Below are 22,446 nucleotides of genomic sequence, written 5' to 3'. Positions count from 1 at the left end.
TTTGAAAAAAAAATTAAATTTCAAAATACATTACAAGAGTTCTCCTAGTGGCGCAGTGGAAACGAATCTGACTGGGAACCATGAGGTTGCGAGTTCGATCCCTGGCCTCGGTCAGTGGGTTAAGGATCCTGTGTTGCTGTGAGCCGTGGTGTAGGTTCCTAGCCTGGGAACCTCCATATGCAGCCCTAAAAGACAAAAAAAAAAAAAAAAAAAAGAAAAAGAAAGAAAGATACAATTCAAAATTTTAGCCTGAAAATACTTTGGGGGAAAAAAACACTTATAACTACTAGTCAACTTTGCTAATATTCCTAGTATTACTCATGATTAGTTAACACTAATTACCAATGTTAAATAATACATGATCCATGAGTATGTAGTCAACATTACCTTCGCTAGAGAAATATGCTGCCATAGTTAACTAATTTTGTGTAACAAATGTATGTGCCTACTAGGTGGAAAGCAGTGTTAATATCTTTTAGTCATTTGATTGTAAACAAACAAACAAAAACGCAGAGCCAAACTGTTGAGATGTTTGTAATACTGCAACATTTTTTTACTGCATTTAATTTATACAAGTCTAATAAATACAGAAGTGGTTAGGACCAAGTGTACTTTTATTGCCTGCAAGCTGTTACACTTAGCAATAGGAGAATATGGTATGTTGATGGGAGCACACTTACTACCCTGCCCTTTGGGATTCTTTAATATTTGAAAGAAGAATTGTTCAGAATGGAACAAGACACAAGCCCATTGGGTAATCTAGTCTATATTTGGGTTTGGTGATCTTTTAAGCTCAGGAATACACCTGCAGACCAACTCAGAGTACTAAGAACCAAGATTGAAGTTTTTTACACGCATCACAACAATGGGTAAATTAACTAGAAAACAAACCTTGCACACAAATGATCAACTGTCAAGAACACACCATTTTGACAAGGGTACAATAGAGCTGGGTACAGTGATTAGAAGTGGCTTGTTCTCACAATGTTGTATTATGAGAAATACATATCTCACTTCACACACAGGACACTACTTTGATGTAATTACAGGGGGGAAAAAGTTAAGTCTTCTTAAAAAAAAAAAAGGTTCATGTTTCAATCACAGAGCCAAAGGTCATTTTAGGTCAAGCTACACAAAAAAAGCTGATCTTCTTCAAAAAATACTTGGCATTTTCTCCTTTAGCGCTGCTTCCAGGTTAACTTTTTAAAAGGTAGAGCGAAATACAAGCATTTATATTTGGTCCAAACAATCAATGTAATTACAAGGACAGGTACAAAATAAACATGTCACGGTCCTCCTCCTTCTCCTCCTTTCCCGGAGCTGCGTGGTCTCAGCCTTCTTCTTCTTCATCGCTGTCCTTCATGGTGATGCCCTGAAGCCCTCCTCCTTCCGAAACGGAAGCTGTGGCCTCCTCTACTGTTAAACGTCTGTGCAGGGTGTCATAGGTCTTACTGTTCAGGGTCCCTTCCAACACGCCCTGCAATCGGAAGTCCCTGTAGGTTTTCTGGAGGAAGGAGAGAGAATTTGCTTAGATCCCTTACAGATTATATGTGTGTATGTGTGTATATATATATATATATATATATATGTATATGCACGTCTAAACACATGTATGGCATTTCAGAAATGATCTTGGACGGTTCACTAAGGGATATGGATTGTGCTGCCCGTGTAAGTCATTCTGGTGTAGTTCTGGAGACTTTTGATAGCACTATTCAAACTAGAATCACTCCGAGTAGGTCAAAATGTTGTGACTGTCAGATGACAAATAAGCTTCTTTCCAAAAGGGTACTCACTGCACAGAATTTACTATTTGCATAACCTGTAACAAAGGTAAAATATGTACTGGTGTACATTTTAGAAGGAATTCTTGGCTTTTCAATTGAGGAGCCTGCATTTTAGGATGGAGAGATACATGATACTTTATAAAATGTGTTAAGTGTTTTGGGGGAAGTGTGTGGAGGGAAGAGGATTAATCCTATTATTACTAAAAGACATCTGCATCTTCAGCACGTGTGCATTATAAAATTTAATGTATAGTGGGTAGAAATTTGTGCACACCTCAATGTGTCTGCGAATTTTGCCCTTTCCTTTTGAAACTGCCTTGGAATGTGAACTGTCAAGTTCTGGCATCAAGCTTCCATAGATGGGCTAATAAAACACATATTTACATTTTGTGTGTGTGAAACAGTAAGGTATTTGGTGTATTATATGTCAAAATTAGAACAAATACCATTTTATTGTTTATATAGTGATCCTTGAAAACAACAAGAATTGGAGTTCCCGTCGTGGCTCAGTGGTTAGCTAACCGGACTAGCATCCGGATGCAGGTTCGATCCCCGGGCTCAGTCAGTGGGTTAAGGATCCGGCGTTGCTGTGAGCTGTGGTATAGTTTGCAGATGCAGCTTGGATCCAGCGTTGCTGTGGCTGTGACATAGGATGGTGGCCATAGCAATGGTGGCTGTAGCTCTAATTGGACCCCTAGCCTGAGAACCTCTATATGCCACTGGTGCAGCCCTAAAAAAAAAAAAAAAAAAAAAAAAAAAAAAATAACAACAAAAACTGTGGTTTCTGTGGCTCTTCAGATATGTAAACTGCAAAACTTCCCTTATTTCACTTTTCTCCTTAAGTGAGAATTTCTTCACACATGATTTTTCTATGATTAAGCAAGGTTGGTATTTTACTATTCATATTTAAAATGGCAGAAAATGTCTAGAGTTAGTTCACGGGGGAAACAAAGCACGAAAGCGCAAATGAAGATATCCCAGTCTGTACAGGCACTTTTAAGGCCATTAAAAATGTTAAATATCTCAATATCTTTCAAGACTTTTTTTTTTTTTTAATTCTTCCATGTTAGACTTAGATACTAAACAGCCGGATTTCAACAGACTGGGCCCAAAGTATCATTACATATCTATGCCACTGTTTTGTTTGAAATGATTGCTAATAGCCTTTTTTTTTCTTTGTTCTTAAAAGACGAAAAAAGTCAAGTAAGAAGAGGGAATGTTGTACTTCCTGCCCAATATTACAACCCCAATAGCTGAAAATTAACTTTAAGGGATGCTTGATTTCACTCAACACAATTAGAAGGGAAGTAGCGTGATATTCAGACAGTTGAGTTGAAGATGCTTATTTACTTGAGGCAGGAAGTGCTGACTGATGGCATCTTAATCCGCTGGATAGACACACCTGGTCTACTAACAGGATTCTGGGAAGGAGTCGAGCCATTACAAGGTAGCGAGGCCACTGGTATTTTCACATTTTATCCTCTTGTTTTCTGTCATCTGACTTACGCCCCACGATATCATTCCAAGTTTCAGAGGCAATCTTCACTTGTTATAAAGAAAACCCATATTTGAAAAGCCTACCGCATGTCCAAAAAATAAACCATGAGGAACACTGCACTGTATCTGGGGTCTCTATCTCAACAGCAAGAAAAAAATTTTTTTTCTTCAATGATTGAAACTATTTTTAATGTGACCTTAATATTTGATATTAAGACAGAAACCCCACCATCCTCATAATCTTTTTCTACACTATTAAAGCAGCTACTATGGTGATACATTCACATCAAAACTTACGGTAATTTACATCAGAACCCATGAGGTAACACTGTAAATTTTGTCTAGAAAATCTGGGAACTAGTATACATGGTATTCTACCATAGAGATTTGTGTTCAATTCTCTAACAGTCTAATAGTTTAAAATTATATCAAGCACACAAAATATTCATCTATAGATAATGCACCTGAAACAGAGTATTACTGTTCCAACTGGCAATTATATACTGAATTTGGGAGTCTTACTTTCTTATTGGGCTGACTTCCCCCCCCCTCCCCTCACCTCACGGTCCCACCCCTGGAATGACTTTGCTTAGATAATTAGCTTAATTATCAAAAAATTGGCCAGGAGAGAGTTGTATTGTGGATTTGCAGTCTTAAAGGCTTTCTAATTTGTATATAATTAAGACTCTACTTCCTTATTTTATTAGTAAGCGATAAGCAGTTAGGGGAACTGCAGGGCAGGTAGCCTTGCAATTTCTCTCTTTTTAGAATTCATAAAATGCTATTGACACTTAAGAGATCCTCTGTGGCTGCCAAGGTCTGCTTGGCTCTTACTTAGGACAAGTGCCTGCCACAGGGTGCTGCTCACTTGCCTTCTTTTCTCCTAGTAAAAGGCAGCTCATTTATGTTAAATGTCAAATGGCCTCTAGGGAGAACAGAAATCCATCAACCATTTTGATTATTTCAGGATTCTATTTCTCCCCTCCCTAAATAAAGCATTCTGATGTTAAAATTTTGTGAAAACTTTTGCTAAATCTTCTGTAAAAATCTGTGATTTGTTTTTTCTTAGTGTGCAACATGAATGAATCAATTAGTGTCTAAGTGTCTTTGTCGGGCAAAGCTGGCTATCATGTACATTTTGTTGGCACGTGGGTCTCACGGGCACAGAAGAATGACAATGCTTGTGATGTAAGGACCAGGCCGCCGGGGTCCAGCAGCCTGGCTCCTGAGTAGAATGCACTCCTCTCCTGCAACGTGCAGGCCTAGCCTAAACGATGTGGATAGAAGGAAAGCCTGCCCAGGGCCTGCTCGATTTTGTACATATACTATTCAATAGCTGCTCGAATTCACTGGAAAAAGAACATTAAAACATAACTATTGAGGCTCTGAAAAGTGGTGAATCCATGGATGAAACTGGTTAAACTCTGTTTATATTCGAAGTAGAAAAAACCAATTAGAACATTAAATTAATTCATTTTTAATTATTAAATGAAGCCCTATGACTTGATTAAATGCATCAGCCCAAGAAAGTACTGGCTGAGTTTGGGGACCTGCTTGTGAAAAACAAAACATGGAAAGTCAAACACATCCCTGAAATTGAATTTCATATTTATCAGCCTTTGCTATTGGTAGCCATAATGAAGACTATAGTAAGATATACTGACTGGCTTAGAATACAATGGAAATGTGACCCTATAATTAATAAAATTATTCATCATTTTTTTCTGCTAAAATATTCACTGGTTCTTGAACATCAGCCGTTATGACTATGTGAACATGATAAAATGGATAACTTTGAAAGAAACAAATGATGGGCTAATAAAAAAATGGGAGATTATTAAAAAAAAAAAAACAAAGAGCTTACCAATCTATCAACTAATACCAATCAGCTGAATATGTAATTTCTGACATCTTGAATGCAGTAGACAGTAGCTTGAAAATATGGTTGATCTTAAGGGTAACCAGCTAATCCCAATATGAATCACAGTACAGACTGCAATCTTACCGTATACATATATTTAGAAGGTAAACACAGACTATCCTGATTTTCTTTTATGAAAAACAAAAAAACAAACTTCATTTGAAAACTTTCCAAGTCACATTTATAGAAATAGGGAGAAACAATGGAGACACTAAAGCAAATATGAACGTTATCACAGTGTGCTTTCAGTTTCTTTGCAAAATAAGTAACACCTGGTAAAAAGAGCTCTTGATCAAAGGTATTCTGCTGAAATGTAGTAAGTTTAGCAGTATTAAAATTAGTGGGTGGCTATAATTTTTTGCTATTCATGAAGAATCGTGTTCGCTATTTCTGTGCCATTATAAGGTCTGGTTCTATGTTCCAGGAGATTTGCCCTTTTCTGACTTGAGAACAGAACTGTCCTCTGGGTAGGTCCTTCTAATCTGTGATAACCTATGTATCTATGGCCCCAAAGAATCTGTATTCTAACGAGGCTGCAGGAATCAATAGAAAGGTAGAAAATATTTTAATATGGATAAAACCTTTAATGATGCTACACAGTGATCCTTCTCAAATTTTGATATCAGAATCCTCTGAAGGGCTGGTTCATGCACAGACAGCTGCCCCCCCCCCCCAGAGGCTCTTGATTCAGGAGGTCTGGGGTGGAGCCCAAGAGTTTGCATGTCTAACAGGTTCACAGGTCATGCTGATAATGTTAGATCGGGAATGACACTGTGAGAACCAGTGCGTGTGTGTGGGTGCATGTGTACATATACACACAGACCCACAGCCATAAATATACACACATATAGATATGTGAATATATACATATCCATATATAGGTAAACACACGCATATATAGAAATATATGTTTATCAACATACTATTTGATAAATGGTTATAAAGTGGAAGTAAAAGTCACTTATATAAAGGAAGAGCTGATTGTCAATCGCTTAGAGTGATGTTTTTAGCCACAATGCAGAATTTGCCTCCATTTTAAGAAAAAGTTATACCTGTGTTAAGTTTTGGGCTTCGATTGCAATTTAGAAACATGCAACATGTGCTTCTACTGCAATGTGAAAAATCATGTTGAATAATATGACTTAAAGCCCCTACCCACTAATAAAACATGCACGTGACTGCATTTTCTCTTGAAAAGCAAAAGTCAAAATGGCTTTGTTGAACTGATATAACATCCGTTAGTGGTTCTGGATGGTCCCCAAGACTCAAAACTGATCATCTCTTCCATATAAGAAGGGGCGTGCTTCCAAAAGAATTCAGGCAGGGACGATGTTTTACTTTCATATTAGGATATAACAAAATAATGAAGACTCTCCTTATCCTAGGGGCAAATATATTTCAAAAGCCCTCATGATGATATATGATCCTAAAAAATAGGAAGGAAATGTATTAGGAGAAAACATTTCTCTACTGAGGAAAATTAATACAAAATTATTGTGGACCTGCGACATGTACTAGGAGCTTCATGCACATTACCTTCAAATGCGATTACCTGATAACAAAATAGTTTCTATTAGTGCAAAGAAGATATTTAGTAATCTAGCTGAAAATAGAATAAACAGCAGCACACCGTTGCTAAAAAGTGGTGTTTTGAAAGTACTTACATCCACGCTGTTACATTAGATACAATTTTCTTCTATGTCAATCTCTTATTCTTTATAGCTTGGTGGGCAATTCACATCTAAATGCATTTTGTTTACCTTCACAATCTTGATGAGCGTCTTCAGTTGGTAAATATGAAGCTGAAGGTCTAATCTATCAGCCAACCACACACAAATGACTTTCATGGAACTGCTGTACCATTGCTGGAAAGAAGGATGAGGGCAGAGGGGAGGAGAACAAAAAAGAAAACAACCTCTGCAGTACTCATTTGACAGATTCGGTAACGAGGGGGTAATGAAACACTCTGAAACGACCACAGATCAGCACTTGAAGTCAATAATGCTATAATTTCCTGTTAACAGAATTGCATGTTTTGCTAGAAAATCTGCTAAGTTGACCTAGGCTGTTCTTTACATGAATTAACATTACAGTCTTTCAGCAGTGACATATTCAGGGGAGACAGGGTTTCTACACTTGCAGCCTAGCGGCCTGCTTTGTAATTTGTAGGTAACAATGGGTACTAAATACATGGTATGGGACTGAATGGACTGCCAAGCAGCAGGAAAAAAATGGGTGAATTATTTTCAAGGGAAAATTTCCCAATGGCCTGTAGGTTACGCAAAAATCAGAGTGAGGCGAGTTATGCCATAATGCAGGCAGGCGATACCTAGAAAGAGCATTTTAAAGGAGGGATGGCAAAAAAAAAATCATCCGCAGCTTGCTAAACCCGCTAATCCTCAATCACACCTTTATCTACTGTTCGGTTTTTAGGTATTTGCCAAGATGATCTAAAACCATCTGAAACAGAGATTCCAGATCTTAGAAAGGAACATTGTCTGGATGGAATTCCTGTGTCTCCTAAGAATCACCAAACAGATGTCAGTTGTCCAAATACAAAAGAAAACGTTTCATTTTGCAAGTGTTTCTGGAGGGTTCATATTTTTCTTTTTCTGTTTATTATAACTCTCTTGAGGGGGAAACTGAAATTCTTCTCTAATGTAATTTCCTGCTCCCTTATAATGCCTGTGAGAATAGAAAACGAAGAAATTTTGTTCCCATTTAAAAATAAAAGGCAATCTGCCATTAGCGATAACATTTTAAGGGGTTCAGTCAGTACTTACATGCCAGAGCTAGGTTTAGGTAATACTGTAAGAAAATAACGCCACTCCTTCGGAGAGCTGTGAGAAATATCAACGGCCATTGAGCACTTGAGAAATGACAAAAGAGTTTTGAAAGAAAGAGGATTTTGTGCCTCGCATGTACACATAAACACAGTGACACTACAGATCACATGTGTGTGTGTGCATATGCTCTTGGGTATTCCAACACAGCAAAAATTCTTAACAAATATTTTTCTTCCTTAAAACGTGGTATATTCAAATTTCTAAAACAAATCTGAAGTGATACAAGTCAGTCTGAAATTCACCTGGACTTGTATTTCCTAACATTGTTCTCATTAAATTTAGTATAAGAAATGGCGTTTTAAGCATAAGTTAAAAAGGAACTAGTCTGACAGTTTGTCAGCCTTATTTCTATTAATTTGTTAGTATACTGGACACACATGCATAAAATAAGCTAATTAAAATGAATAACTGGTTTACTGAATACTGTGATATCAAATGGATGAATGAACATTTCAAGTTTTCAAAATGAACATTTCGAGGCTATGATTTTTCAAAAAAGAAGTCCCAAATTCTGCTCTTTCCTAATGATTACTTTAATTATTTCAGCATGTAAAAGTATCAGAAATAAGTTTTACACAATGAGATGCTCCTAAATTCTTAAAAAAATAAATTGCTAATAAATTCAGTATTTTAGCTACATACTAAAATCTGAACAGATATAGTATTTGATATTTAAATTCAAGACTTCCTTAATTTAAATTATTTATAGCCTCCATTTCTTCAGTTCTATTCTGATACAGGTAAACTTGCATTGGTATTGGTGATATTGAATAGGAGTTTACTGCATTAACATCTTCACCCCTACTCCACTCTCCAGGTCGTCTAACACCTAAAATGTGGTCAGAATGGTTATGACTCTTAAATTACAGTCCTTCTTCAAGGGATAATAATTTTTTTAAGTTTGGGAGGGACAGAATATATTGTACATGGTTTATAACGTACAAGTTAATCTGGCTGTTACACTGTAAAGCTACTGTATAGATATTAAGTTGTATGAATTTGAGGTAGATGAAAATACTTTCTTAAAATTACTCCATATGCATCTTATGTTCTTTAAAAAACCTTGCCTAATTTAAAGTTAATGTAACTTCATTTTTCCATTACATATAAATGATACTTATGATTAAGTGATAATTGAACAGACATCTGTAACACAGAAATTATTAATATGTTCTTTAATATAATGCAAAATTATAATTTAAAGAAAAATAATTTGGGAATAAAATGATCTGAAGTTAACTATAAATATAGAGAAAAAGCACTATGTTAATAAAGTGCTTAAGCTACTTTATCATCTTACTTTAAAGGCAAACAAATAATTCTACAAGGAACATTTATAAAAAAACTATTCTATCTCCTAATCGTGCGTTTTTTTTTTGGTTCCTAATCGTGCATTTTTTTTGGTTACCAAGTCAAAGCATTTTGAAGAATTTCAACTAAATCAAGCAACTGATTGAGAGAAATTAGTACCTCAGAGTTTATGTTGCAACAAAGCATAAGTGAACCACCTCACTAGGCCTGCTTCTTTCTTGTATATGGTAACACACACACACACACACACACACCCCACACACCCCTGAACATGGACAAAACCACCAAACAGAAATCACCAGCATTTTCCTATCTCTGGCGCTGGCATGGATAGGTTCTTCATTTGGGTGGAGAAAGGCAGGTCCTATATTTTCGTCTGGAGAAAAAAGTCAAAGGTAGGCAAGCTTCAATCCCCCTCTACCAGACCAAGCCAACCACCCCCTCTCCAAACAGAGAGAAAAAGAAATCATTTGAAAGGGATGAACGTGCGGGAAAGTGTGACTGTTAGAAAATGTGCTTTCATTTTGGAAAAGTTAATTTTATAAAGCGACTTGCTTGACAATTCACTTTTCCCTTCAGGAGATGACAAGGAAGGGGCGCTGGAGCTTGCACTCGAGTCATGGGTATGGCATTACTGCTTTATTCTCTGCTTGGTCTACTTAGGAATAAAGCGGTAAGTGTATATTCTAGACTTTTTTCCTCCATCAATCCATGCCAGCAGCCTACCACTTTAACAAAAAATGTTTTTTTTTTTTTTTTTCTTTTTGTGGTTCATTCAACTCCTGTAAGGGCATGCATTACTCACTTCATTTTCTTGAGATATCTCTTTTAAAGCAAAAAGAAAAGAAAAGGAAAGGCTAGGGTTGACTCTGTGAGACCCCTGTATTTATTCACACTTATTGTGCATGACTGTAGACTGGTAAATCATATTAGCAGCCCGTCTCCCCATCAAGCTGCTACTTGCTTTCCAGCCCTGGGAAGGTTCAACAAATCAACAGGAGCACGGAAAACAGAACATCAGTCTAATCTAGTGTTTAAGGTGAAGTTTTCAAACCCAATCTAAGAAGATCTTTAGAGCAAGCAACAAGCTGAAGGGCTCAGAAGGTGGTATTGACAATGAAAGAGTGTTGAAATATTGAGAAGCGCAGCACTTGTGCATTTTTAATAACAAGAGGGTCAACAAGGACACAGCTCCCTCCGTGCCAGGAGTTGCCACTGACTATGGAAATTGCCACACCAGGGCTATAAACGCTTGCAGTTCATCAGCTTTCTTAAACAGTTCATCAGCTTTCTTAAACACCCTGAACCCCCTCAGTGGACCTTTAGTCTTGAATTAACAAACCAAAGCAATGAAAGAGGGTGCAGTCTGAATGGCTGGCATTGATCCCCAACTGTGTCAGCACTGCTACAGGCCCTGAAAAACTCTCTCCATTGTCAATAGAAATTGACAAACCTCCTCTCCTAAATAGTGCAGCTGAGCCGGGCGGGATCCACGCAGCTGTAAAGGGCTCTGCTCTTGGGGCCGGGGAGCACTAACAATGGAACAAGCATGAGCTCTTTGTCAGGCCCAGACTCGGCAATTTTCTAACAAGGATTAAAGTTGTTTCTCGGCAGTGCTGGTGAAAAGAGATTTAGCAACATACCGTGCTTTCTTCATGCAAGTTAAAGAGAAGTAGTTAAGGAATTTCATTATTCTGTTGACTGGTGCAAATACAAAACAAATATATTAACTATGCACAGCTCCCTTTTCTGCCTAATTTATGACATTTGGAGGAGGATTCAACGAAATATAACACTTACTGCCTGGAAGCAAGCGCTCTGCCTTTATTTTGGAAGTTTTATTTTTAAAAAAAGTCCAGCTGCTTGCCACCTGGAATGAAGTCTCAATACATACTAATGCACAATGCCTTTAGACCCTCTGAGGCCGATATTCCTAAATCTGAATCACAAGACCACATAGGGTTCACATATCACGGCTGCTTTGAGCAAATGATTTCTGTCAGAAGGCGGCTTCTGATGATGATGGGCAAGGCAAAAAAAAAAAAAAAAAAAAAAAATAGCTGCTTTGCTGGGGAGCAAATCTGTGATCTATTTTCTGCTTAAGTGTTTAGCTTTTTATTGATTACGAATTGGTACAACTCGTTGATATATTTTCATTCTTCTCCAGCTAGGCTCTTCTCAATAGGTGAACAACAGGGGGAAAAAAAAACCAACCCCAAAACCCCACCACTTTTTAGTGCACTCAGCTATGGAACGGCTAAATTTCCAGAGTATGTATGCATTTCTTCATTTATTCCAAGGGACGCTGGTTTACTAGAGTTGAGTCACCGTGTTGGAATGAAACACCACCTAGAAAACTTCATCTTAGGAAATAGGTACCTTTTAAATGCTAAGTCAAACTGACTGAAAGAACAACTAATAGTTTCGAAAAGCTGAAGGTTTTGATAAAACTGATAAATATAAAGCCACTGTTAGGATCTCTTTGTGGCTTTAAGAGGGAAACAAAATATTTAGGAATGTTAACACATACAGTTTCACAAGTACATTGAAAAGTAAATATAAATGCTCCTTTAGATACTGAGTGTTCCTTTTGTTAACAGTATAACTAAATTTGTGCTCACTCCCCATTTCTAAATGCTAACATGCAGACTTTACATTACAGGTAAATTTGATAGAATAATACCAACATTTCCCTCCTCTACTCAAGGCATCCCACTGAAATGACTATATTTGGTCCCACACAACAGACTCTTGAAACACAAGCATTTTGAAAGTTTTCAGTGTGAATTTTTTGTTGGCTTGGAATAGGATTAAGGGCTATATTTAAGGAAAACCGAAACCAGTTTCTTTGGTTAAGAATATAGGATGCGTTCAACCCAACCTATACCCATCAACCAGCCACACCTGAGAAGGGAAGGAGGCGAGGGGGACAGAGACTTGGATCTGGACGTGGCACAGGGGACATGTGAACACACCAGAAAGACATCGACACAGTAGCTGCAGGGCAGGCAGTGTCAGCCCCATGATGCTACTGTTTGCTTGACTGAGCCTGTCACTTAATTTCTCTATGCCTCAGTTTTCTCGTATGCATATGAAGGAGAGACTATATGAATATAGCTTGAAAATAAGATTCTTAAGCTGTCCAGGAATATGACGAGATCAGATCTGATCTGACTGTTGAGGGAAAGGGCATGATTAGAAACAATACAGCCTGTGATTCTCCTAAAAATGAGCCAAAGGGAAAAGTCAAATTGTCTTTTTTAACACTGCTTACATATAGCTTTACCCATCCAAATAGGCAAGGAAGAATTCCAGAAATTTCTACCTTTATTTTGTTTTAAATTTATTCATTTTGGCCTTTTAATGAAGTACAGATATATAAAAATGATGCAATAGGAGTTCCTGTCGTGGCGCAGTGGTTAACGAATCCGACTAGGAACCATGAGGTTGTGGGTTCAATCCCTGGCCTTGCTCAGTGGGTTAAGGATCCGGCATTGCCATGAGCTGTGGTGTAGGTTGCAGACGCGGCTTGGATCCCGCGTTGCTGTGGCTCTGGTGTAGGCCGGCGGCTACGGCTCCGATTCGACCCCTAGCCTGGGAACCTCCATATGCCGCGGGAGCGGCCCAAGAAATGGCAAAACAAAACAAAACAAAAAAAGGTGCAATAAAGTGTAAAGAGGAATAAATGGAATGGAATTTATAAAGAACTGTGAAGTCCAATTATAATTACTATTAAATGATCATACCCATTACATTATAGCGCATATTATGTAATAATAATAATTTGACTATAAAGGCATCTGATTAAAAAAAATCCTCCATAGGAATCAATTTTCATTTGTTTCTTATAACAACCTTTACAAGGTGGCTTATTCCCATTTTCCGTGGAAACTGAACCCACACAGGTAGAAAAGTGAGTTTAGATTAATCAGTTCAGTCATTTTATGTAAGTGCGGGGTTAAAATTCATCTTATATCTATGCTCCAGAGCCTGTGCTCATGACTACTAGGTCATTTCCATTTCTTTCTACCAAACAGTCTATCACCGAAGCCTTTGATTTTTTAATTGTTTGGGAGTTCCCATTGTGGCAGAGTGGGTTAAGAATCTGACTGCAGTGGCCTGGGTCGCTGTAGAGGCACAGGTTCGATCCCCTGCTGGTGCAGTGGGTTAAAGGATCCAGTGTTGCTGAAGCTAAGGCTCAGGTGGCAGCTGCGGCCTGGATTCAAACCCTGGCCCGGGAACTTCCATACATTCTGGGTGTGGCCATTCAAGGGAAAAAAAAAAAAAAAAAAAGAAAAAAAGAAAAAGAACAGTTTGATGCCTGCAGCAGACAACTAAGAAGACAACCTCAACCATTCCTGGTGGTTCCTGAGTCAGGACTGTGACGTAACACAGGCGATGCTTACTGTTTCAAAGAAGTCTATGACATTTTCTTGCCCATTAATGCAATCTACATTTTCAAAGATATCCGTATACCTTTGCTATGTTATTATGTATGTAATGTAATACATTTTTTGAAGAACCACACTTTCTGCTAGGATACCAACCAAATGGTTCTCATGCCACGCATCTTCCACGTGTCTCCTTCTTAAGTTGTTTTAAAGTGCTCTACCCCCTAATGCTTAGGAATACTGGAAAGAATTTTTTTCACTGCGACAAAACAACGCAACGTGGAAAGAAGATCCTTACTTCATTCATGAGGGGATTCGATCTACATGTGCACTTTTCTTCATCCTTTTTAAAACACAGTAGGGAGTTCCTGTCGTGGCTCAGGGGTTAACGAACCCAACCAGTATCTGTGACGATGCAGGTTCGATCCCTGGCCTTAATCAGTGGGTTAAGGATCTGGTGTTGCTGTGAGCTGTGGTGTAGGTTGCAGACACGGCTCGGATCCTGCGTGGCTGTGGCTGCGGTGTAGGCCGGCAGCTACAGCTTTGATTCAACCCCTAGCCTGGGAGCTTCCATAAGCCATGGGTGTGGCCCTAAAAAAGACCACCCCCCCAACCCCCCCCCCAAAAAAACACAGAGAACTTGATTCATGCCTTTTTTTTTTCCTTCTGTGTTCCACATACTCACATTCAGGGTAATTTACATTTGTAGCTCTCTGAGGAAGTCTGCAAAGGGGAGTTGATGAGCCTACGATGTCTGCTAAGAAAAAGACAACGTAAAACTGCCAACACAGGAGGTTTGGCATATAGTGGGTACCTAATAAATGCTTGTTGAATGCTGAAAAATCTTTCCTACTCTTGAAATTCAATACTTTTTTTCTCACTCTTTCTTTTAAAAATCCACGAATATAATAACCATATTATATTTCTAGATGCATTTGATCTTCTTCAGTTGTAAAATAGGATAAGTGACATAATAGGGTAAGTTCCATAAACTGGGAGTTGCACAAGCTCTTTCCCACTCACTGCCATTTCATTAACTCCACATTTCCTTCCTTCCAAAATGTCCTGAAACTAATATTATTAAACCAGCCTATCTTTTCTCACGCTAAACAAAGAGCATTAAAATCAATACTGTTCGTCATTATTCATTATCATCAAGTAGGCAAGCACCTCTGTAAGCTTTTTCTGTGGTTCTTTTCCTGGTGCTAAAAAGACTCGTGATGATAAAGTGAAAATTTCAGATAATCCGTTGTTCCCCTCTCCCCTGCTTAATGACAAATGATAGGATGCACACTGGTTTGGCTAATCTCTTGATGGACTAATCAATGGTTTGGCGGAACTCAGTGGTCAATCCAGTTATAATAGTGTGTGTACCAGCTTGGCGCACAGACCTAGTCTATGAATGGTTTATTTGGGCATTCGACCTGTTCATCTGCTTGAATGACTCATTTTGAGCCCTATATATAAAAATTTGGTTACTACGACATTTAAGTCAATAATATGGGATCTGGATAAAAATAAATTGGACTCTTGCAACTTCTATTGAATGGTACCAGTTTGAGATAAAATCTAGATCTGAGAATAAATGATGAGCAAGTCTTACTGCTTCAGGTTCATTATCAACAATGGGGGAACAACCATTCTGAAGTTCTGTTCCGAGAGTGTGGGAGGGACCCGAGCAAAGAGCTGCCTTTCTGTCTCTGACTCAGGCTGCACTCCCCCAGGAACCATTTTCAGCAACTGAGTGACCAGCTGATGCTAGATGCTGGGTTTCTCTCTGTATCTATGGTTTTTAGGTGTGCCAATCCCTCTCTCTGGACTTTTAACCCCATGTTTGTTCTTTGACTAGATTCAGGTTGAACTTTTAAGACTCCGTTGAACCATTATTTCTGCTATGAAGCCAACGTTATCTCTTACTAGACAGAGAATCAGATGCTCCCATATTTCGGCTCCCAGAACTCTGTATAAGTATCTATAAAAATACTGCACAAGGTGCTGTCTGCCTCAACGGGCTGTGAGTATCCATAAGGCAGAGGCTGAGTCTTTCTTGGCATCTTCAGCTCTTAGCAGAATGTCTGCCACCGAACACGCATTACCTACTTGTTGAAGGACTGCTTTTAAATATTGGGAAACATATAAACTCTTACATACATTATAGTGGCAGTGCAGCTTTTCAACAGAAAAAGGTAAAAGTGTATCAGAGCCAGATGAACTGTTGACGTGAACTGCATGTTTTCATTAATTGAAAAAATAACTTAATGGATGGTAAAGTTGAAGAAAACACCAAAAAGTAAACAACTGCGTTTGGCTAAAGGAATTTAACACCGGACTTAAACTGTGACAGTCTAATTTCATTGTAAGTGATGGATTAAGTAAAGGAGACGGTACTGTAAACTAATAACACCCCCACGCGTATGTACCCACGGGAGTGTGAACACAGATACTCTTCCACACAAAGATAACGTTACGTGCTCAGATGCTGATGTGCTCAGCTCTCAGTCTGGCCCCCCGGAGTCTGTCACGCAAGCAGGGAACTGCCTCTCCAGCATATGCTCAGGGGTATTGGTATCTATTCCTGGTGGGTATCTGAGGCTGTGGGGCATAGCTACAGTACAGCTGGCAATGCTGCCCACGCATTTTCACAACTAAGTGACATGTGCTTGATGCCCCCAGTGCTCGTTGGTTTTGTGAGAAGTATTTTAAAGAGGCAGAGAAACATCATTGCAGAGCTCTCCTGGGAGCTGGGATAAGCCTGCCTTTTTTTTCTTTCTTTCTTTCTTTTTTTTTTTTTTTTTTTTGATTTTTAGGGCCACACCCATAGCATATAAAAGCGCCCAGGCTAGGGGTTGAATCAGAGCTGCAGCTGCTGGCCTACTCCAGAGCCACAGCAACTCCAGATCCTTGACCCACTGAGTGAGGCCAGGGATTGAACCCGTATCCTCATGGATACTAGTCAGATTCACTTGCACTGCGCCACAACAGGAATTCCTGGCTTTTAAGAGCAAAGAACCCATGAAGGGTAGAAGGGGCGAGTGTGCCCTTATCACAGTCATGGCTTTTATGCTGCAAGCACTGGAGCCAGGAACAACTCTTGCATTGGCCCTAAGTTCTGACAAGTGTCTGGTCATCTGCTTATAACAGACAGGAATAAACTAATGTCACAGGTAATCACTCTCATCTATTTTGCAAGTGTACTGAATTTTAACTCTCCATAGTACATCTGTTTGCAAAACAATCTATTCATGCCTCTTCAGTAGGTGAAAATATGAAACACTTTAATGTGGAAATTCACAACTCTTTCAAAAGACTTATTTGTCCCGAAGAAGGCAAGCTCCCTCGGAGCAGGGACTTGGTCTATCTTGTCTAACATTATATTCTCAGCCTCCTGTAGTGTGTGGCCTCTAGTAAATAAATACTGGTTGTAAGACTAAACAATAAAAAGAGTTAAGATTTCCTATTTTAATTAGAATCGTCCCTACTGAGTCATTGCTACAGAGGTACCTAACTTTATGGGATCAAACCAATGCCTAATCTTTTAGTCCCAACATTCCCCACCATTCTGTACACATTCTAATGAATGATGAGCTGGACTTCTTTTCTAGATCTTATGTATCCAAAACATCAAATAAATGAACATTCTATATCAGTAAACACAGGCATTATTGTAAATAATATAGAAGTGATTAAGGGGAAAGTCAACAAGAAATGCGGGGAGTGTATGGAAGCAAATTTATGAGGATCAGTAGAACAAAAAGCATGGGAAAAGGATATACTAGAATGCCTGCATAGGAGTTCCCATAGTGGCTCAGCGGTAACGAGCCGCACTAGTATCCATGAGGATGTGGGTTCGACCCATGGCCTTGCTCAGGCCATGGATCTGGTGTTGCCATGAGCTGTGGCGCAGGTCACAGACTCGGCTTGGATCTGGGGTTGCTGTGGCTGTGGTGTAGGCCGGCAGCTACAGCTCCCATTCAGCTCCTAGCCTGGGAACTTCCATATGCCACAGGTGTGGCCCTAAAAAGACCAAAACAAAACAAAAGGAATGCATACATAGGACTATGTCTTAGAAAAAAACCTTGTTCAGCCACATTCAAATACCACTTGGATTCCTGACTCTAAAACCCTAAGCACGACAGGGAACATTTTGAGAAGTTTCAAAGGACAGCCACAAAGATGATTAAAGGGCTAGAAAAGGGGTCTATGAAGAGAAGTTTAGCAAACAGGGATTACTTATCATGGAGCAGACAAGTATGACAGGTGCCTTAATAACAGTCTTCATATATAGGAAGGATTATTCCCTTGATATGCTGGCTACCTGCTTTTTGTTCTCCTTTGAGAGGAAAAGGGGAAATGGGTTTAAAAAACGGCATGAAGAATTTTAGGTGAGGTAGGGGTTAGAACTTCCTTTATTTCAAACAAAACATTTTGTCCATGGTAAGAGCAAAATTTAGATGGTCTCTTACCTAGGGCTGGGCTGAGATCAAGAAATTGGGGGTTCTCTGGATTCAGGGGTTTATAACACTTGTGGAAATCGTTCTTTTACAGAGCCTTTCAATGCATTCAATAAATACATGGTTTTGCCACAATGATGCTGGTTTACAACAAGAGCTGCTTCTTTACACGATGTTTTATTTTATTTTTAGTTGGACGTAGTCAGTAGTGGCGATCTGGCTGCCACTGCTGTGCCCACTTGCGAATGGCACCAACCAAGCAGATGGGGCTGGAGGAAGGGCTTGCAGATGGGACGGAGGAGGAGTTCAAAAGCCACCACAGAAAATGGCCTTAAAGTCATGTGTCATTTGCTTATGAAGTTAGGTTGGAAGAGAAGGAGAAGGGTAGCTATCGTTTCTATGAAAACATCACATTGGTCAACTGGTAGAGATGCTGGTCTCAGGGGAGGCCTGGGTATTTTCATTACTAAGTCACTGGAAGCCAGATGCAGTGCAAGCATGCAAAGCCACCAAGGAAAAGCCAGGCTCTGGGTGGGGAAGTCAGAGTCTCCGGACCATGCGCTAAGTGAAAGCGGCGCGAATTCAATACTAAGTGACTTTTGAAATGCTCAACATGTTCCTTATTTCAACTACCTTTGATAGAATCAGTTGGGAGAATATTCGAATTTCTTTCATGGATGAAAGCAAATGCACACTTATACATGTGGTGTTTAGGAAAACTTCTTGATGAAAATTCATGTTGCAACATCTTCCCTTCATCAGAGACAGTTTGGCCATTGCTTAGAGATTTCGGATGATCAACCACAAATTATTTTCTTCTTATTCAAGCAAAAGCCTCAGATCAGTTTGCATGTGAGTTTTTTTTTTTTTTTTTTTTTTTTTTTTTAACATCCTGAGCACAATTAAAGGTGAGTTAAGGCTCTGGTGGAAATCTAAAGAGCATCAGCAAATCCGAGCACTGCTCAGCTTTTGAATTGCTTTTCTACTTCTCAGTTCTTTTAAATGGTTTTCTATGGCAGGAACATTTTTCTTAATTAGTCACAGCTAATTAGTGTTCTGGCATAGACAAGTAATCAGAAATGTCAGAGCTGCAAGGCTACATCTCCCTAATCCTTTGATAATAATTTAGCCTCCTGGGAGGGCCCCAAGCTGCGGTAAGTAGTGACTGACAATAAGGCAAAATTAGGTGGGCAGCAGACCATTAGGATAGAAAAATAAAAAGCACTACCCGATCCCGCTGAGCACCATCAGGCAACTAACTGCACTGCCAGATGAGGTGCCTGTTTAAGCCTGTGTTGTTAATTAGCTGATTCTACCAGACCTGCCACATATGTCCAGGTGCCTCATGCAAAGATGTGTGTTGCTGGGCATGTGCCAAATGACAATTGTGTCCCGTGATCACATTTCAAGAATCTAAGTAAGACGTCCACATATTTCTTGAAGATTCTTTTGAATTATCAAAGAAAGAAGATCAACAAGCTACAATACATTTTTCTCGTGGAGTTTCTTTTAGGCAATTAGGCACGCTTAGCTCAAGCTTCTCAGGTTTTAATTCACCAAGAGCTTGGATTCAACTGTGGGTCTCCGGCCGCCGTGAGCTGCGTCCGGGCTTGCCACAGCTATTCTGGCGCACACCACACATCAAACGTAGATCCTTTCATAAATTCTTACACTTACGGATGATAACTTAGCATTAAAATGAGGCTTATTAACTAAAATGAACGAGACAGCTGTAATTCGAGAGCAGAGGTTTTGAAGAGAAACAAACTTTGAGGGGGGAAAAAAAAAAACAGCTAAGGAATAAACTCTGTGTGGCGTTCACTGAGGCAGAGGAACCATCTACAGAAAAAGTCTGTCTACAACTATCGTGAAAGAAATCGAACAACTTCAGCGTGAGTCCAGATACTGTGGGTAAAACAAAGCAGGAATATATGTAATTAAAAAAAAAAAAACAAAAAAAAAAAACAAACCCACCTGGAAAACAACGTGTGAAAGCAGCTAAAATGCTGAAACCTGGGAGATGGGAGATGCTGGTCCTGAACACCGATAAGAAACATAGCGTCCAACTTAGCCACCTCTCGTGCACCGTGAAGTGGCAGGGCAGATGGCATAACAACGGGTAGAAACAAATGACCTCGAAGAGTCTCAAGGACATCAGTGAGCTTACACCACCCACCTCTTCTATTGGCGGAAAAGGAAAATAATGGTTATGATGTGAGCGTGACAGGAACATTTAAATTTTGGATATCGATAGGAAAATCATGACTGGCCATCATGGGCCAACAATTACTGCTTTATGTTTGACTTCTTTTTACCTAGAGACAAAACCAAAAAGAAAATTCTCTGTAATGGGAATCTATACTGATTTCGGTAGTCTATTTAACAACTTGCCAGGCATGTGAAAGCGAAAGATCATTAAAAAGAGGCAAACTCGAGTTCCCGTCATGGTCATGGCTCAACGGTGACTGAATCTGACTAGCATCCCCAAGGACACAGGTTCGATCCCTGGCCTCGCTCAGTGGGTTAAGGATCTGGCGTTGCCATGAGCTGTGATGTAGGTCACAGACATGGCTCAGATCCCACGATGCTGTGGCTGTGGCGTAGGCCGGCAGCTACAGCTCCTCTCCGATTCGACCCCTAGCCTGGGAACCTCTATACGCTGCAGGTGTGGCCCTCAAAGACCAAAAGACCAATAAATAAATGAATAAATAAAATAAAATAAAAAGAGGAAAACTGCTATTTTTAAATCAACATTCAAATATAAGGGAACATATCTATAATAGCATGGAGTTATAAGAAACGCAAGAAGGCAAAGAAGCCTTCATCTTAGTGGGTTACAGCCTGCATTTCTAATAAAGAGGTTGGTTACCTACACAAAGAAAGTCATCCAAGGAATAGGACTGAAAAGGTAAATACTCAGTTCTAAAAATATCCTACTATCCAACAGTCATTCCTATCCATGGTCTGTTGATTTCGAGTACTCTTGGGAAATCAACATGTTAATAAATTTAATTTTAAAATAAGTTAAGGAGTTCCTGTCATGGCTCAGTGGAAATGAATCTGACTAGTATCCATGAGGATGCAGGTTCGATCCCTGGCCTTGATCAGTGGGTCAGGGATCTGGTGTTGCCCTGAGCTGTGGCATAGGTCACAGACTCAGCTTGGATCTGGCATTGCTGTGGTGCAGGCCAGTGGCTGCACTTTTGATTCGACCCCTAGCCTGGGAACCTCCAATACTGCAGGTGAGGCCCTAAAAAAAAAAAAAAAAAAAAGGTTAAGAATAGTAGTGTCAATCTTATCAAGGACGAATAAAATCTTTTTTTCTTTTTCTTTTCAGGGCCATGTGTGGCACATGCAAGTTCCCAGGCTAGGGGTTGAATTGGAGCTACAGCTGCTGGCCTACACCACAGCCACCGAAAATTGGGATCTGAACCATGTTGGCAACCTACACCACAGCTCACAGCAATTCTGGATCCCTAACCACTAAGTGAGGCCAGGGATCGAACCCACATCCTCATGGTTGCTAGTCGGGTTCATTACCCCTGAGCCACGACAGGAACTCCCAGAATGAATAAATTCTTGAATCAAAAAGTTTGAGATTGGCATGAAACACTAAACTCAAAAATTCTGAGCATTTCCCCTCTTTCTTATTTGGGACTCCAGAGGCAAAGAAGTGCATAGAAGTGCAAAATTAATTTTATTTTGAAAAGCATATTCACTTGTAACAGTTTTGTTTTTTTCTTTTTATCTTACCGTATCTTAAAATGGCTACCAAACTCACATAGTTTAGGTCCATTTTACTTAAAATGTTCAATTTAGAGTTTTCTTATCGAAAAGAATTCAAGGAAAGTCCTGAGAAATTAATCCTTTATAAAACACTATTTGGCTGAATATAACTGATTAACTATCATTTAAAGAATTACTTTTAATTTTATAAGACATCACAACATGATTTTTAAAAAAATCTCCTTGAGATGAGACTCCTCAACAATTAAATATTTAATCAGTTTATAACACAAGAGAATGTTTAATCTGCATGATTTACCAATTAAATACTGCACCCTGATGTGTCTTCAGCAACACGAGAGCTAAAGCAAAATTATTTCAAAGGGGCTCAAGATGGGCTATGCTCTGTAACTGCGCAAAGGGTTTGAGAGTTAGGTGGGCTGCATGTCTCTCCTGGACAATGGGATGCACTTTAGTCAACCCCTAAGGGCCTCGGTATGTAATATGCTTGGACAG

At 39.3% G+C, this 22,446-nt stretch overlaps 1 protein-coding gene across 27 annotated transcripts in view; it reads right to left on the bottom strand.

The window, feature by feature from the left end:
• Window positions 525-22,446, bottom strand: part of CADPS2 (calcium dependent secretion activator 2) — a 494,741-nt gene continuing 472,819 nt past the window's right edge. For 22 of the 27 annotated variants that reach the window (XM_013985668.2, XM_013985660.2, XM_013985661.2 and 19 more), the window contains 2 exons: window positions 6,966-7,070; window positions 525-1,504 (listed from right to left, as the gene is read on the bottom strand). In XM_013985668.2, coding sequence (XP_013841122.1) covers window positions 1,331-1,504; window positions 6,966-7,070 — 279 coding nt within the window. In that variant the 3' untranslated portion in view covers window positions 525-1,330. The remainder of the gene's footprint in view (window positions 1,505-6,965; window positions 7,071-22,446) is intronic. The other 5 variants (XM_003134728.4, XM_021078974.1, XM_021078968.1 and 2 more) reach the window with 5 other exon arrangements.

This window comes from Sus scrofa, chromosome 18 (genome assembly GCF_000003025.6).
Source record: "Sus scrofa isolate TJ Tabasco breed Duroc chromosome 18, Sscrofa11.1, whole genome shotgun sequence".
NCBI classification, from domain to species: domain Eukaryota; kingdom Metazoa; phylum Chordata; class Mammalia; order Artiodactyla; family Suidae; genus Sus; species Sus scrofa.
This window is presented reverse-complemented; position numbering and strand designations above follow the sequence as displayed.